Source organism: Aegilops tauschii, chromosome 5 (assembly GCF_002575655.3).
Source record: "Aegilops tauschii subsp. strangulata cultivar AL8/78 chromosome 5, Aet v6.0, whole genome shotgun sequence".
In the NCBI taxonomy this organism is placed as follows: Eukaryota; Viridiplantae; Streptophyta; class Magnoliopsida; order Poales; family Poaceae; genus Aegilops; species Aegilops tauschii.
The window spans coordinates 311,882,982-311,900,931 of NC_053039.3; the positions used below are offsets into that span (position 1 = coordinate 311,882,982).

Here is a 17,950-nt window from a genome sequence, read left to right on the forward strand (position 1 = left end):
ATTCAAAAATGTAATTAGCTGGGCAAGAAGGGAACAATCCTTCGGTACAAATTTTGTTGCGAATAGTCCAGAGGGCCCGGGTCAAGGGCGAAGCCAGGAAAACAGGTCATCGGGGTCAACACGAACAAGTATAACTAATATATCCTCTCAAAATAAAGTAGCAATAATATATGGCTAGAATGTGTAATTTTTATTAACTAACATGTCTACAATATTTTTAGTAACCTCACATAAATAAGAAACCATAGTAGCCAATGTATCATAACAAAAAAAAACCTCTGATTACAAAAATAGGTACCTCTTTATTTTGCTAGCTTACTTGACGTTGTGATTGGGGTGTGACTTGAGGCACTAATCTAGATTGTGTAATCCATGTGATTATCCATCTAGACCTTCAAGTAATTTTAAGAAAAATCCACATGTCAAACAAACCCTAAAATAATAGGAGAATAGGAATTTTTAGAGAAAAAGGAGAATAGGAATTTAAGATGTCAAATCTCACTCCTTCAGATTAATAAGATGGATAAATTATTTTTTCTGTCACTTACAAATTGGATCTGCAGACCAGATGGAAAGGATTAGTAATCGGGGGCGGTCGGCGGCGGTTCAGGCTGGGGACGACAAGAGGCTAGCGAGAGGACATCATTGAGCAATCAGTTTTTTTTAATCACTAAAAAACTAGCGATCAATCTTTTTTTTTTAGAACTCACACCACTTTATTGATTCGTAACAATGTTCATAGGTACACGAGCTGGGTCATGGGGATTTCCCAACCAAACATGTCTACCAGGACCTAAGTTACAAGCATACTTGACAAGATTTCATCAAGCAGCGATCACTGGTCTCATTTCATCCTAAACTTCACCAGGGCTGCACAGGGACTGAAAATAGCCTTGCCTGCCCGCATATGCGATTGTGTGACAGATTAGGCAGTTTGTTTCATCCCTAGGTGCACAAAGCTAGAATGTAAACTGAAAGCCATGTGCTCTTGCATGCGAGACAAGGCAAGTGGAGGCCGTTTCAATCCTTCCTTGTTTGGTTTGGAAGGCTGTTCATCACGAATACTTGGTACAAAACAAAGCTCAATAATTCTTGTTTCGAGGCTGCATTTGCCTTCCACTAGCTAAGGTTTAGTCTGGAAGAAATCCACATCTAGGACCATCCAATAGCTGTAGCTGAGCCACCATGCATGCATGATGATATATTTAGGGTAGACATGGTAATGCAAGCTTCAAAATTAAGATAAAATTTGATGATGCAAATATTTTTCTCTTGGCGATGCATTTTCTTGCTGATCTGAACACGCGTGCATGCCTTGTCCGGTAGCGTCACGCTCGGCTGCTCAAGCTCTATAAAACCCAACAATGGCTTCCATGGTCTCCATCCTCTTGCGCTGCTCACTCCACACATAATCCAACAACAATGGCTTCCATGGTCTCCATCCTCTTGCGCTGCTCACTCCTAGTTCTCCTCCTTGTCCAGTCCACACACTCCTCCGTCACCCCGAAGGCCAAGAACGCCATTGCCGAGGAGCACAAGCCGGCTCTTCCTTCCAGCTCGAACACCTACATCGTCCTCACCAACCACCTCGCCAAGCCGTCCAAGTTCGACACCCTCGAGCACTGGTACGCGTCCATGGTGGGCAAGAACTCCAGCCGCATCCAGTACACCTACGGCACCGTCATGCACGGTTTTGCGGCTCGTCTCACCGACGGCGAGGCCCAGCGCATGGCGACCGTCCCCGGCGTGTCCCGCGTGTACAAGGACAGGCTGTACCACACCCAGACCACGAGGTCGCCGTGGTTCATGGGCCTCCACGACGACTTCGGCGCGTGGCCGGACGCCGAGTTCGGCGACGGCGTCATCATCGGCTTCGTAGACACTGGCATCTGGCCGGAGCGCGCCAGCTTCAGCGACACCGGGCTCGGCCCCGTCAGGTCCACCTGGAGGGGCAAGTGCGTGGACGCCCCGGGATTCAACGCCAGCTTGTGCAACAACAAGCTCGTCGGCGCCAAGTCCTTCACCGATTCGAGTCCGAGGGACATCGATGGGCACGGAACGCACGTGGCGTCAACGGCTGCAGGCTCCGAGGTTCCCTCGGCCGATCTCTTCAAGTTCGCGGGCGGTAGAGCGAGCGGCGTGGCGCGCATGGCGAGGATCGCCATGTACAAGGCGTGCATCCGGGGCGGATGCTCCTTGTCGGCCATTACCGCGGCGGTCGATGCCGCGGTGAGCGACGGCGTGGACCTCATCTCCATGTCCATCGGAGGGCCCGTGGAAGCCTTCTACGACGACCTCGTCACCGTCGCCACGTTCGGCGCTGAGCGCAGAGGCGTCTTCGTCGTCATGTCGGGCGGCAACTACGGCCCGAATGCGTCAAGCATAACCAACGTGGCCCCGTGGATGACGACCGTCGGCGCCGCCACCACGGACCGGGTGTTCCCGGCGACACTCAGGCTCGGGAACGGGGTGGTGCTCACCGGGCAGTCCCTCTACAACATCCCGTTCTCCCAGGGCGCGGGCACGATCCCGCTAGTGAGCAGCGACTGCGGCAAGTACGGCGACCTGACGCCCGACAAGTTCATGGGCAAGGTCGTGGTGTGCTCCAAGGGTGTAGGAGCTTGGGCCGGCTTTGACGTGGAGAGAGCCGGCGGTGCCGGGATGATTTCCGCCGATAGTAGGACACGGTTCGGGGACGCGGTGAAGGCCCAACCCTTCAACCTTCCCGGTCTCCAGCTCAGCTCCACCGGCGTCAAGAAGCTGGCCGATTACATGTCGTCCGTGGCGTACCCGGTGGCGTCCTTCAACTTCACCTGCAACACGGTCACCGGCGAGAACCGGGCGCCGATGGTGGCGGGCTTCTCCTCGCGGGGCCCCAACCCGATTGTCCCCGAGATCCTGAAGCCGGACGTCATCGCGCCGGGAGTGAACATCCTCGCCGCCTGGTCTGGTGCCGCCTCGCCATCTGGCTCCAACATGGACCCGCGGAGAGTGGAGTACAACATTCTCTCGGGGACGTCGATGGCGTGCCCGCACGTGGCCGGCGTGGCGGCCCTGATCAAGAAGCGGCACGGCGACTGGACGCCGGCCATGATCCGTTCGGCGCTGATGACGACCGCAGGCCCGCTCGACAAGAACGGCAGGGACATCGTGGACAGCGGCAGTGCCGTCGGCGCCGCCGTCATGGGTGCGACGCCGCTGGCGGCCGGGGCCGGGTTCGTGCTCCCGCGGCTCGCCATGGACCCGGGCCTGGTGTACGACGCCGGCACGCAGGACTACGTCGACTTCCTCTGCACCCTCAACTACACGGTGGAGCAGATGCGGATGTTCGTGCCGGAGCTGAGCAAGTGCGCGAGGACGATCCCCGGCGGCGTGGCCAACCTCAACTACCCGTCGTTCGTGGTGGTGTTCGACGGCCGCACCCGCGTCCGCACGCTGACGCGGACGGTGACCTTGGTGTCGACGCGCCCCGAGAGCTACAACGTGACGGTCGCCGCGCCCGACGGGGTGAAGGTGACCGTGACGCCGGCGACGCTGGAGTTCAGGTGGCCGAAGGAGAAGAGGAGCTACAGCGTGCAGTTCAGCAGCGAGGCGGGAGCGAAGGTGAGGCCGGCCGGCACGTGGGACTTCGGCCATATCGCCTGGGAGAACAGGAAGCACCGGGTCAGGAGCCCCGTCGCCTTCAAATGGGACAACTGATGCCATGCTTGTAGGCCGGGACTCTGAGAGTGAGTCTGATTGCCTCAACTCTGAGAGTGTAATGTTTTGATACTTGAGAGTTGATCTGTAACGAAGAAGAAGAAGAATCAGCATTTCATTGTGGTGAACTTGTGATGAGGAGAAAGGAATAATCATCATGTTATTTTTCTCCTGTCCAATTGCATCTACAGTAACTTCGTATGGATCATCGTCCAACTTCATGGAATGGAATCATACATACTACATAGTTTTAATCCGTAGACCCGCATTTGCATTTTGCATGGCTCTCTCAGTGGCTGACCATGCGTATTTCCTTGGTGATGCATTCATGTTTAGCTAGGTTAGAATACTTGAGATGTACTTCTATCATGGATGGTACTGTACGTGTACGTCTTACGTCTAAGACTGGTGTTGCTTCCGCGCGCGCATCATCTGCCGTCGTATTGTGGCCCTGTTTGGTTCGGTTGTGGATTTCTAAAAGCAGCTGTAAAAAATTTGTTGTGGAAAATTTGATGTGAAAAAGATGTGAGTCATTTAGCAAACCAGCTGATACAGCTTTTTCAGATTTTGGCAGCGGAATCAGATTTTGGAAAGCCCGTCCTGGGCTGCTTCCGCTTTTGGTTCAGATTTTGGCAGCGGATTTCTGGAATCGGATTCTGTTGGGTTCGCCCTTTGGTTCAGATTCTGTTGCGCGACGGCGGAATCCGTCCATAAAAGCTGAACCAAACAGGGCCACAGGATATAAGAAATGTCTAACAAATATTCTATCGGGACAAATGCTACTTGGAAAGAAGCAGATTTGAAAATAGCTAACAGCATCATATTAGAAAGTATCAACACCTATAATGTCTAACAAATATAATATAAAAGTATATTTAATGAATGGTACTGTATGTCGTATGTCTAAATAGAACATTCGGGTCGGTCGACTAATTGGGTTCATGAACATGATAACACGTTCTTCGGCCTTCTTCTCTCTCACAAGCCTTTCCTCCTTGAGTGCACGCCTCCGCTCCTCCGCCTTCAACTTCCTCTCTTCGGCCGCCAACTTAGGCCTGCATTTCTCGTCTTCTAAAGACTTGAGCTCATTCCACCTTTCCGCCTTCTCTTCTTTGCGTTCGATCACCAACGATTTCTTGGTCAGTCATAGACACAAGCTCTTCATTGTAGTTACCGCCGAAGGCTCCTCTCTTTTTCCTCTCTCTTGCAATCTTGTTACCATCGGGCCTCTTATTTGGATTTTCATCCTCCTCATCATTTGCTTCAACGATATGCTAATCCTTGACCTCTGCGAAGTGGCCTTGAAGTTTCTCCTAATCCACTTCTCATTGTTGGCAAGTTCTTTGTAGCAATGGTGCAACATGAAGCCCTTGCCACCATTAATCTTGTTGTGTTGCTTGTATAGCTCTTGGACCAGAGGCACATAAAGATTTTCACCACACGCGGTGGCGAATGGTTGACTTGATCAATACAACCGAATCATTGGTTGCATTGCTTTTGGATGGTGCCCCGACAGTGCCCAAAAGAGCCTTGAGCGCGCCTTGATGGGACGTCCACGATGGTCCTATGGTACTCTTCCGTCCTACCCCAATACTTCTCTTTTGATTGATCTGAGTCAACCGATGCATCAAGCGTCACGTTCATCCAAGCTTGACACAAAGCAATCTTCTTCTTGGCAATAGTTGTGTTCTCGGTCTCTTCATGCTTGATTGTGTCTTCATGGGATTATCGACCTCCTCGGCCTCCTCCTCCTCCTCCTCCACTTCAGAATCATCCTCCTACCCACCCTCTATTGTTGAGAAAACATCGGATATTCATATTGAGGGGCGTAGGGGTGGCTAGCGACGGGGTACGAGCAGTCGGACAAGTCGAGGCGCCGAAGTTGCCTTCTTCTTTGCCTCCGCCTCGGCAAGCACCTTAATGGCCGATGTCGCCTTCTTCGCCCGCTTACCGCCAGCCAAATCAAGAGAAGGGCGACCTGCCGTCGCTGGGGCCGGCCTTGCCACCGCTCTTGCTGCTGGCCTTGGTTGACGGTGGGGAGGACCGAAGCAAGTTTTTGGTCCCCAGCCTCTTCCTTCGTGCGGGCAGCGGTGCGTGGGTCGAATCCGGCGGCGTCACGCCAATAGCGGTGACCGGCGAGGTGGCGGAAGTCTTGCAGTTCATTCCGGCCTAAATCAGGGGCATCGACGGCAAGAATGGGTGGCGACGACATGAAGTGGTGGTCGTTCGGGGGCCGAAATATTTACTATGAGAGGCACCGGTCGAGTATATTTGAGAGAGTTGGGCTGCCTTTTGCGGCCAACTCATATATTTTTTATGCTCTAACGGTTTGAGAGATCGCTAGGTATGACAACTTCTCGAAATGAAGAGTTAAAGGTTGGGTGTGGCTAGATCTCTATCGACTGAGATGTAACAAGTCTCAGTCAAGTGATAAAATATATAAAAAAGAAAAAATAGAATGGAAATTTTGCACGAATCTTCACGTAAGATCCCACGATTATTGCAGCGTCTGAGACTTGGTAAGTGTCAGTTGACTGAGATTTAGCAATCCTGTTAAAGCTTTTAAGAGACCGGTTAGAGATGCTCTAAGCAGGTAGCTATGTCAGCCTATGACTTTCTTTTTTGAAAAGGAGGATATCCCTCGACCTCTGCATCAGGACGATGCATGCAGCCATATATTATTAATAGTGCGATCCAGCAGCCGAACATCATCGACCCGGAAAAAAGCGAAAAACAAACCCTAAGGTTGTATACCACGCGACAGTAACTCTCCTAGATAGCCACTAACCCTATGATATAAGACACAACATAAACGAAAAATACACAACTCCTAGGCTACGCCTTCAAGAAGGAATCATTGCACGTGCGCTGATGATGGCGAGTCCACCACAAGGTTAAACTTCGGATTTTCATCCCCAAAGCAAAGCTTCAATCCACCACCTTCAACAAAGGACACGATGCAAGCGCGCGATGACATAGCCCGATCAGAGATCTTGTGTTTCCATCGGAGTGCATAAGCTCGTCGTTGAAGCCATCTGTACCATCCCCCCTTATTCGGCTACCAACGCCTCGATAGCTGGATACATCTAGAGGAGACAACGGAAGACAAAGACGTCCCATACCTTCGATCCAACAACAACAGGCTAAACTTGACACCTCTGCCAGAGCCACCGTGCATCACCTGCCGACAACAGGCATGACTTGACGTCTCCATATAAGACGTCGTGTGTAGCATCCGCAGTAGCACATCCACCGATGGCTTCACCTGCCGACGACAGGCACCACCCGACAACTCTGAAAGAGGCACATGTGTCACCTACCGAGCTGCATCGAACCCGATCTGTTGATGGAAGGGACGTCCCATACCGCCACCAGCCTCAGAAGGCCGTCGCCATCTCGAGATCCGGACTCCGAGTCACCCACACGACCCCGGAGTCCGCTGCCATTGAAGAAGAGGGGCGGCCGCCCCGACTCCGGGCGCTACAGGGAGCACCCACCGTCGCGCGAGCCACTGTCGTCGCCCATACAATGGCAACCGCCGCCGCGATCCCACTTCAAGCCCTGTCGACACCGGAGAAAGCTCCGGTCGCCATATGCGTCCTGCGACGAGCCGGGACACGGGATCCCAAGATCCGCCGCCACAAGGACCCACCACCTAGCCAGTCAACCCCGGCGGAGGGGACGCCGCCACCACCATGGTCGGATCTGGGCCAGGCGTCGCCACCGCCAAGACCGGATCCGGGCTGAACGCCGCCGCTGCCACCGCCACCAACCACGCCCAACCCCACCTTCATCTTCTAGCCACGTCCAGCCGACCGCACACGCTACGCGCAGCCGATCTCCACCCGCGCCACCGCCGGGAGCCGCCGCACCCCCGTGCTTTGGATCTGCATGACAGCATCGCCGAAGCCGTCGTCCCGCGCCGCACGACATCGAGCGAGGAGAAGGGAAAACCCCGCCGCCGCCTACACCGACCGGATCGGCGACGCACACCAGCCGCGGTGAGGGAGGGAGCTGGGAGGCGGCGGACGAGCCCGGGCGGCTAGGGTTCGCCCCCTCGGTCGCTCGCGGGAGCTATGAGAGGGGTTACGCCCAATACCCGAGTTACTCTAACGTGTCTAAGTGCTTAAATTGGGGGAGAATTTCAATTCCCCGTCCTCTACACCAACTAGGGATGCATACGGCCTTTTAAGTATGAGTATTATGATTTTTAATCTCGGCTACGCCTCGAGCCTAGTCCTCAATAAATGAGTGAGTACCAAAAAAGCTTGATCCTTAAGAATAAGTAGGAACTTAAATTCGCCTCCGTGGGGATTTGAACCGAGGTGTTAGGTTTGTACATCCACTCCTCCAACTAGTTGAGCTAGGCTCACTCCCCCTATGTTAGCCTATGACTAGCGGTCAGGATCGAAACTAATTACTACATCATTTTTCAACTTGAAGGAGCATGGTAAATGATCGCAAACAACACACATGTTTTCTTTTTTGAACACACACATGTGTTGTTGTCGTGAAACTAACGGGTCGATAGCTGCTCCCTTACTCGGCCGATGATCCACCATTTTGACCGAACGTTTCCCCCCTGCGTAAAGTGAGCTCGTATTCTTTCATCTCCTAGTTACATAGAGAGAAGAGAGCTCGCTCATGTATGGATCTGCATAGATTTTAGCCAGTTATCGAAAAAAGGCTTTCGCCCCGCTTTATAAATAAAGCAAACCACCATAGCCAAACGGTACACATAAGTTCACCCACACACACAGTCGCACGGATAAAGAGTACGAATAGGTTCTGCTGAGGGCACAGCTCAACAAGCCCAAAAGAGAAAAACAAAGAAACGACCGCGGGACAACCGCAACCGCAACATCAGAGGGGAGCTAATCTGGCTCGGGCGGTGGCGGAGGGAGCGGCGGCGCCAAGTGGAGGGCCATCGCGCGAAGGTCGGAGATGATGGTGGTGATGGCGTCTCGGTCCTGGTGACGGCTAAGCGGCCGCCAGAGCTGCAAATAACCACATAATTTGAACACAGCATCAGTAGCGCGTTGGAGAGGAACCCGCTGAATGACAAGCTTATTACGCACAGTCCAGATCGTCCAGGCGAGAACCCCAATGAGCAGCCACCTAATGTGGCGGCCCGATATGGGGGTGGCCTGGATCTCGGCAAGGAGGTCAGGGAAGTTGGTGTTGCACCAAACCCCACCGATCACCTTGCGGAGGCAACCCCAAAGGAACTGGGCGGACACGCACGAGAAGAAGATGTGATTCGAAGTTTCTTCCGTCCCGCAAAGGGGGCATAGACCGTCACCCGGACCATGACGCTTAATCACCTCCACGCCAGAGGGAAGACGGCCACGGATCCATTGCCACATTAAAATCCTGATCTTGAGTGGCAGACGGATGGTCCAGGTATACTCGAAGATAGCCGGGCTAGGAGAAGGGGCAATGGCGCGGTATAAGGACTGCGTGGAGAAGCGGCCTGAAGGTTCCAGGCGCCAAGACAACCGGTCAAGAGGCTGAGAGAGGTCAGGCTCATGAAGAGCGACGGCATCAAGGAGATCGTGCCAAGCGGCGACTTCCGGGGGGGGGGGCAAAAGGCCGCCGGAACGCGAGACGCCCTAAGTCAATAAGGGCCGTCTCAACAGAAATCCTCGGGTCAACGGCGATGGAGAAGAGGTCAGGGAATCTCGCAGCGAAGGGGAGGTCCCCAGCCCAGCGGTCTAGCCAAAACAGCGTGGATGACCCAGTTCCGATCGAGATGGATGTCCCAATACGGAGGACCGGTAGGAGCTGAATGACAGATTGCCAGAACTGGGACCCTCTGGTCCGGGCGCAGAAGGCGAGGGGTTGACCACGCAGGTATTTCTGGCGCACGATCTGCAACCACAGGCCGCCATCGCCATTCGCAATGCGCCAGAGCCAACGAGTGAGGAGTGCCAGGTTCATGCGCTTGGAGGACATGATACTAAGACCACCTTGATCCCGGGGCTTGCAGATTTCAGACTAGCGCACCATATGGTACTTTTTCTTGTCGCCCTCGCCCGCCCAATAGAACCGGGCCTGGACCAGACCAATCTCATGGTGGAGAGTCTCGGGGAAGCTGTAGAAGCTCATGATGAATAGGACGAGGCTGGAAAGGGACGAGTTGATGAGGATCGTACGAGCCGCCTTAGAGAGCCAACGACCCTGCCACGGCTCGATGCGGTGTTGGAGCTTGAGCACCGAGGGTCGTAGGTCGGCCACGGTCAGGCGGGAGTCACTAATGGGGACCCCCAGGTAGGTAGTGGGGAATGTCCCCAACCGACAGTTAAGCCGGTTAGCGATGCTCTGGCTCTCATCGGGCGAATAGCCCAGAATCATCACCTCGCTTTTATCAAAATTTATTCTGAGGCCTGACATGTGCTGGAAACACAGCAGGAGGAATTTGAGGTTCGAGATCTCAGGCGCCGAACCTTGGACCATGATGATGGTGTCATCAGCGTATTGGAGGAGGGAGACGCCTCCTCCCTCCACCAAGTGCGGGGTAATGCCTAGTATGTGGCCGGCGGCCTTGGCCTTATCCAGGATCGAGGCCAAGGCATCAACCACCATATTGAACAGAAACGGGGAAAGGGGGTCACCCTGCCTAACCCCACCGGAAGTGGGGAAGTAGGGCCCGATTTCCCCGTTGATGTTCACCGCGGTATGGCCGGAAGACACCATCTGCATGACCCGGGTCACCCAGCGATCATCGAACCCTTTTCTAAGCAGCACTTCCCGAAGGAAGGGCCAACTAACCATGTCATAGGCCTTATGGAAATCAATCTTCAGGAAAACCGCCTTGAGGTTTTTGGATCGCACCTCATGCAGGATTTCATGGAAGACTAAGACCCCATCCAAGATATATCGGCCCTGAATGAAGGCGGATTGATTCGGGTGGGTTATGCGGTCAGCTAAAGGGGCCACCCTATTGGCGTACCCCTTGGCAAGGATGCAGAAGATCACATTGATCACTGTGATAGGGCGGAACTGGCGGATGTCGGAGGCGCCCGGGACCTTGGGGATCAAAGTGATAATGCCATAGTTGAGGCGCTTGAGGTCGATGGAACCGACATAAAACTCCTCGAAGATGGCCATGATCTCCTGTTTGATGGCGGGCCAGAAGGTCTGAAAGAACTTAACCGGCAAGCCGTCAGGACCCGGGGCGGATGATGGGTTCATCCCTTTAATTGCCAGCCACACTAACTCCTCAGAGAACGGGGTCGTGAGAGCCGCATTGTCCGCGGCCGAGACACACTGCGGTCCAACCCAGAAGTGTGGCGCAAGAGCTAAGCCCCCCTAGGGGGGCTGCAAACAGGGCTCGATAGAAGCCGTCAACATGGGCACGGATGTCAGCGGGCCGCTGGAGGAGCGTCGCGCCATCCCACAGAAGTGGAATGGTATTACGTCGCAGCCGGCCATTGGCGATTGCCTGGAAGTAGGCGGTGTTGGCATCACCCTGGAGAACCCACTTTTGGGTACCTCGAAGGCGCCAATACGCCTCCTCGTCGGTGTATATGACCATAAGCTGGTCTTCAAGGTCATAACGCTGCATCCACTCGTCAGGAGAGAGGCCCACCGAGTCGTCCCGAAGATCCAGGGCCTGAATGGAGTCAAGGAGGGCCTTTTTGCGGAGACGGAGGTCCCTTCCGAGATTCGCGCCCCAGCCCTTCATGAACTGACGGGTGCACTTGGCGCAGAAGTGCCAGTCATCCACCGCCGAGATGGATCGGTGAGATGCAAGGCGGGCTTCCAGCCAGCGGCCGCGCACAGCCTCAACGAAACTGTTCTGGTTAAGCCAGAACGTCTCGAAGCGAAATCTGGGGGCAGAGGGAGGGCGTTCATCCAGAGAGGATAGAAGAAGGGGAACGTGGTCCGAGCCAATACGGGTGATGGTGCGGAGGGAGGCAAGGGGGCACCTCAACTCCCACTTAGGAGAAACCAAGACCCGATCCAGCACAGAGAGCGTTGGGTCGGCCTGGCGATTGGTCCAGGTGAACCTAGCACCAATCCTATCTAATTCCCGCAACCCAAGGTTCGCAATACAATCGTTGAACAACTGCATGCGCGGGAAGTTAACTAAGCCGTTATTCTTGTCCTCCGCAGAGCGGAGAAGGTTGAAATCGCCACCGACGACGACCGGGAAGCGGGCCGCGGATACCTTCCTCGAGAGCTCGTCGAGGAAGGACACCGAGCGACTGTGGTCGGCGGGGCCATAGACTATAATGATCTCCCACTTAAAGTTCAGCGCGCGCTCGAAGACTTCCATGCTCACAAAGAACTCACCCATGTCCATGCTCCCAACCTCAAAGGTGGCATCCTTGACATCTAATAGGATGCCACCAGAGTGCCCGACGATCCCACTAGAAGGGAGCCAATGCCAGGCAAACAGGTGGGAGCTCAGGCGCTCAAGCTCGGCCAGGGTGAAGTCAGTTCGCATGGTCTCTTGGATTGCAACTATGTCAATGTGCTCGTCACGAATATATTCGATGAGTTGGCGGCGACGGCCATCCTGGCCGAACCCGCGGATGTTCCAGAAGAGGGTCCGCATCAAACCGCCATTGAGGGGCTACTTGACCCCAGGACACGAGAAGCACTCTGCGCGTGGAGGGCGGTGGTGCGAGACCGGGTGCGGCCCCGAATCTCCAGGGGGGCGGGAGCCGCCGGACGGGATGACTGGGGGTCCGGGGTAGGGCCGCTAGCCTCCGAGGAGGAGGAGGCCAGGCGGGCACGGGTCTCGGCCAGCCGGCCATCCAGGGTTTCCCGGGCGTGGATGGCCTCGACCTGGACTAAGGGGGAGCAACTTCCCCCCTGAACACTATATCAGAGTCGGTCGCGACCTTGGCAAGATGTCCAAGTGGGACCGACTCCAACGCCGAGAACGAACATGTAGCAGAAGAAGGAGGGATGACCGGGGTACCTGGCTCGAGGTTACGTGCCGCAGCCCGGAGCTCAGCCCGTTCCGAGATGGGAAGGGCGGGGCTGCCAACCGGGCGAGCAGCGTCGATCCGGGCACTGCGCCGCGAGGAAGTCACCGGGGTCGACGTCGACCGGCCGCGCCTGGCGTAGGCCGTGGACCGCGGTGGGTGAGGGGGCGCCGCTAGAGGGGTAGCCAGGGTGGAGGCGCCCCCACACCCTGCAGTAGTCATCGTCGAGGGGGAGACAGCAGGAAGGCGAGGAGAGGCAGGCGGGGAAGCGGCCGCCAGCGCCACGTCCCGCCCCACCCGCACCTGGAATGCCGTAGGGGGCGGAGGAGAAGCCATCTGGACAAGCAGTGAAGTAGGCCGCTCCCCATCGAAGACCACAGCAGGAGACGCGGGAGGAGGCACCACGGCGGGGGCCTCGGGAACCGCGGGCGAGGGGATGAGTCCCGCGGGGCGGGGGGAAGCCGGCGGAGAAGCTTCAGGCTGGATCGGGGAGGAGCCCAGGGCGGGAGAAGGGGCCGCCGGACCGGACGGGGGAGGCGCGTCCATCGCATCAGGAGAGCGAGGTGAGGACGCCGGGATGACGACGAGCCCGACACTGGAAGTGTCGCTGGCCAGCGGTTCCGCGATCGGAGACGAGGGCAGGAGCGGGAGGAGCCCCTCAGGCAGGGCCGCAAGGGACCGACCGGTCGGTCGCCCCCCCTGGGTCGAGGTAGAAGGAGGAGGCGCCGGTGAAGGGGAGTGGGAGGGGCTATCCTCCGATCCATCCTCGTCGTCGGAGCGGTGGGAGCGGGGGTGGTGGCGACCGTGATAGTCGTCGCTAGGGCCAGGGCGACCACCGGGAGGGGCGTCGTCAGCGAAGCGAGGGCGACCCACATGGTTAGGCGGCTCGGGAGCAATGCGGAGGTCGAAACCTTGGTCGTTGAAGAAGACTCGGATGGTGGCCCGCAGCTTGCCGGAGTCGAGGCACTTGACCTTAACTCGCACCTACTCCTCCTTGCGAGGGAAAGCTCATCGACAACGACCACCTTGCCTAGAATCCGCGACATCTGATGGATGACACGCTCAGAGCGCGTGATGTTGGGGAGCCCGGCAATGAGGATCCAGGCCGTGTCGAGAACGGCCACCGCCTTCGGGTCGAGAATCGGCTCGGAAATGTCGACGACGAGCTTGTTGAGGGCAAGTGTGATCTGGTCGCTGCGGGTGGCGTATCCGTGGGAGACGGCGTCGGGGAAGACCATAGAGAACACGGTGCCGGAGATGGGGGTGACCGCCCAATCCCACTGGCGACGGTACAGGTGGTTGAGCTCCGCCTCGATCATCTCGGGGGAAGCCATACCGTAGATCACCGTGACCACCGCCTGGAGGGATGGGGTGGGGGGGCGAGATGTCTGGGACCTCAATGTGGAAAAAACCCAACCCCTCAATCCCGTGACCATACATCTTTAGCTTGTCGGGAATCGGCCGGTCCGGGCAAAGGATGGCGGGGTGGGGGTCCTTGCAGATGTAGCAGCAGGCGGGGTTGACACAGTTGACTTGAGAATGGCCGACGACACCACAGTTGAAGCACGGTGGACCGGGGAGGCCGGACACCGGACCCGGGGGCGGAGAGGAGCCGGGGACAGGAGGATTGCGCCCGGCCAGGTTGAGCGTAGCCCGGCCCTGTCCACGCCGCTTCTTCTTCTTGGATGTCCCTTGGCATCCTCGGGGCTGCCCCCCACCCACGGCACCCGAAGCGGGAGGAGCGGCCGAGGAGGAGGCGTGGGCGGGACATATTTCCGTGCAGGGGCCGCCGGATCCGGAGCGGGAGGGCGCGGAGAGCGAGGGCGTTGTTGTCGGGACGGGGAGGGAGATCGGTCGGGACGGTGCACCGGAGAGGGGGAGCGGCGGCGAGTCGTCCGTCCACCCGTGGCAGGAGGGGGGAACCGCGACCGGCCACGCCACGCGCATCGGTCAGGCGACCGGCGTGCGTCCCGACGATCCTCCCTGGCAGACGGGCGGGGGGCGTCGCGCTCGTGGCCGCGGAGCTCCCGGCGCAGGTCCTCCTCGCGGCGGAGGGAGTCAGGGGAGGGGCGAGGCGGGTCGCGGCACTCCTCGTACCGGCACTTGCGTCGCGCCTCGCCATCATCCCAAGCGCGGGACATGGCCGGAGGAGGGGGACGGGGGAGGGGACCGAGGGGAGAAGCGGCGGGCGCCGTCGGGGTGGGGAGCGGCAGAGCAGCGGGATGGGGAGGAGAGGCGGCTGAGTGCGGGGGAGGGCGGAGAGGAAACCCATAGGGGAGCCAGATGGCAGGCGTGGTGGTGGTGGGCCTAGGGCACGCACCCGACCGAGAGGCCGCAGGCCGGCCCAACAGGCTCCTTCCCTCGGGCGCATGGGCTAGGGGACGGCGCACCGGGCAGGTCGGCACCACCTGGCGGCCTACCGGGCCACGGCCCAAGACCCCAGGGTCCAGGGAACGGGGGGAGGGGTACCAGCGCGGAGGGTTTCCCCTCGACACGCCGGCGCCGCCGCCGCCGTCCCGGAGGCCGGGAAGGGGGGGTCGGGGCCACCCGGGGCAGCCGAAGCAGGCTGGGCACCTGTACCTGGAGGCCGGAGGTTCCGAAGCGCGCGATAAATGGGCGGAACGGCAAGGAACGAGCAGAGGGAGTAGTCGAGGAGCCGAGGGGCAGTAGGAGCGGGCGAGGAGCCGCCGGACGGGAGGATGAAGCTGGGTCAGACGGGCGCCACGCAGTCCGGGCGGATCCCAGCTCGGAGCGGCCTGCGACGCCCCATGACCGGCGGCGACGCCGGCGCGACCCGTCCCGCGGCAAAGCTCCGCCCTTTGCACCGGTCGTCACCAGAGTCGGCCGCAGCCTCCGCGAGCCCGCGTCCGAACCTCGCGCCAGGGAGGTTGAGACGGGGGCCACGCTGGATGGCGCAGCGGACTCAGCGAGATCCAGGCGACGGGAGGGAGAGGTGGGGATGGGAGCTCCAGCGGCGGCGGAGACGGGGTCGTCATCTGCGAGGTCGGCCCACCGGATCCGCAGCGACGCAGCGTCAAGCGGAGCGGCAGGGGAGGACGGGCAAGGCGCGGCAGGCGGCGGAGACGGGGACGCCGGGGCAGGCTGCGGCGAGGAGCAGGCGGCGGGGGCGGCCGAAGGCTGGGGCGCTGGCGAGTCGCCCGAAGGCGGAATCGCAGGAGCGTGCGCCATCCTAAACACACTTTTTATATGTAAAGTTGATGATCACTAATAAACAAAGTTCTATCCTACTTCTTTGTGTCCATTTATTTACTTTCTCTTCTGAGCGGGATTGCCTACTTCGTCTATGTTACTGCTCCACAACCCTTTGACCGAACTGATCGGCAAAGGTTGCTGAACAAGTTATCAGCATGTTCCTCCACCAATTCTTCATCAGGTCTGTCTATATCTCATCTACATGTAAGATATTATCTCACATCTAAGATGACATCATAACTGTTTGTGGATCATCCATAGACGTCTTTCCTTGCTTCTTGTCTTTATTTTTGTCCAGCCCAACACGTTGTTGTCTCTTTTTCTTTTTGAGAAACAGCACATTGTTGTCTTGTCCAGTAACATCCGCTCATGGACAACTTTCGTGGAAGCTCCTATCGGACGCATTCTGCGTCAAACAGCCGCGCGACGCACACAGGAAACCTCCAACTGGGCCGGCCCAATAGTGGGCGCGCATGTTTGCTTGTACAGAAACGCTGCGAGGTTAATGTTAAAAAAACGGCCGTCCTGGCAGGATTCGACCTCTCGACCTCCATCTTGCGTACGAGAGGATCTAACCAGTGTTAGAGAATATTGTTGTAATCTCCGTTGTAATCTCAACCTCCTTCCCTATTCCTTGTCCTACTCAAACTCTTGTAACCCTCTCTTGTTTGCCAAGGCAAGGCTTCTGCCCACATCAATATATACCAGACGCGGCTCCCCTCGAGGGAGTAGGAACGCTTATTATCTTTCATGGTAATCAGAGCCACCTCTTCTCATACATCTAGCTACAAACCAAAACCCTAAACCACATACCATCGTCTCCATGGCTTCCTCAGCCGGCGTCACCCTCAACCTCGGTTCGCCGCCATCTGGGAAGCTTGCAAGAGGAAATTTTATCCTCTGGAAGACTAAGGTTCTCCCAGCCATGCGAGGTGCGCAGATATCTGGGCTCCTGGACAACTCCGCCACCGCTCCGCCCAGGATGGTGGAGATCACAAAGGCGGACAAGACCACGACCCTAGAGTCGAATCCTCTGTACGGGCCCTGGATCGCCAAAGACCAGCAGGTCCTGTCATATCTTCTCAATTCTATGTCTCTAGAGATCCTTGCGCAGGTCACCGGGAAGGATTCCACCTACGAGCTCTGGACGACGGTGAAAAATCTCTTCGCCTCGCAATCATAGTCTCGGATTACTAATCTGAGGATCGCAATCACCAACACCAAGAAGGGCACCATGTCAAGCTTAGTGTATATGGCCAAGATGAAGAGCCTTGGGGATGAACTAGCTGCTGATGGTCGTCCCATCTCTGATCCAGAGATGGTGGACTACATACTGGCAGGACTGGACTGCGACTACAACTCTGTGGTGGTGGCGATCGGCGCTGTCAAGAATACGATCACCGCCGACGACCTCTTTGCTCAGATCTCTGCCTCTGATCAAAGGATGGAGATGTTGGGTGACTCGTCTTCAGCCGGGTTTCATTCATCTGCCAACGCGGTCTACAAAGGCCGTGGCCAGTCCCGCGGCAGATCTCGCTGGCGAGGAGGAAGGGGGCGCGGTCGTGGTGACCGCGGTGACCGACAGCCCTCTCCTGCCAATAGAGGCGGCAGATTCAGAGGACGCCCTCGACAGCAACAGCAACAGCAGGTGCGTGAACAGCAGCACGACTACCCTGAATGTCAGATATGCTACATGCATCATCCAGGAGGTGCACGTGTTTGCTGGTGGCGCTATGAAGATAACGATCAAGAAGAGAAGGAGGCGCATGATGTCTCCTATGGCGTGGACACCAACTGGTACGCCGACAGCGCAGCAACGAATCACATCACCGGTGAACTTGACAAGTTGACAATACGAGAGAAACACAACAGAGGCGACCAAATTCGCACGGCAAGAGGTTCTGGTATGGATATCACACACATTAGTAGTTCAATTGTTAAAAACCCCATGAAAAAATTGCACTTGAAAGATGTCTTGCATGTTCCTCAAACATCAAAAAATCTTGTTTCCGTTCATCGATTCACCCTTGATAACAATGTTCTTATAGAATTCTATCCTTATTTTTTCTTGGTTAAGGACTTGAGAGCAAGGAGAATCA

The 17,950-nt window shown here is 56.8% G+C and overlaps 1 protein-coding gene across 1 annotated transcript; it reads left to right on the forward strand.

Annotated features, from left to right (window-relative positions):
- The first annotated feature begins 1,376 nt into the window (after positions 1-1,376).
- LOC109744815 (subtilisin-like protease SBT1.7) lies at positions 1,377-3,862 on the forward strand. Its single transcript, XM_020303953.4, has one exon. It carries the CDS (start codon positions 1,423-1,425, stop codon positions 3,697-3,699), a length of 2,277 nt encoding a protein of 758 aa, XP_020159542.1. The 5' UTR covers positions 1,377-1,422; the 3' UTR covers positions 3,700-3,862.
- Positions 3,863-17,950: the final 14,088 nt, after the last annotated feature.

Excerpts from the sequence above, each read along its gene's own strand:
- LOC109744815 (XM_020303953.4), top strand. The coding sequence starts at position 1,423 with ATGGCTTCCATGGTCTCCATCCTCTTGCGCTGCTCACTCCTAGTTCTC.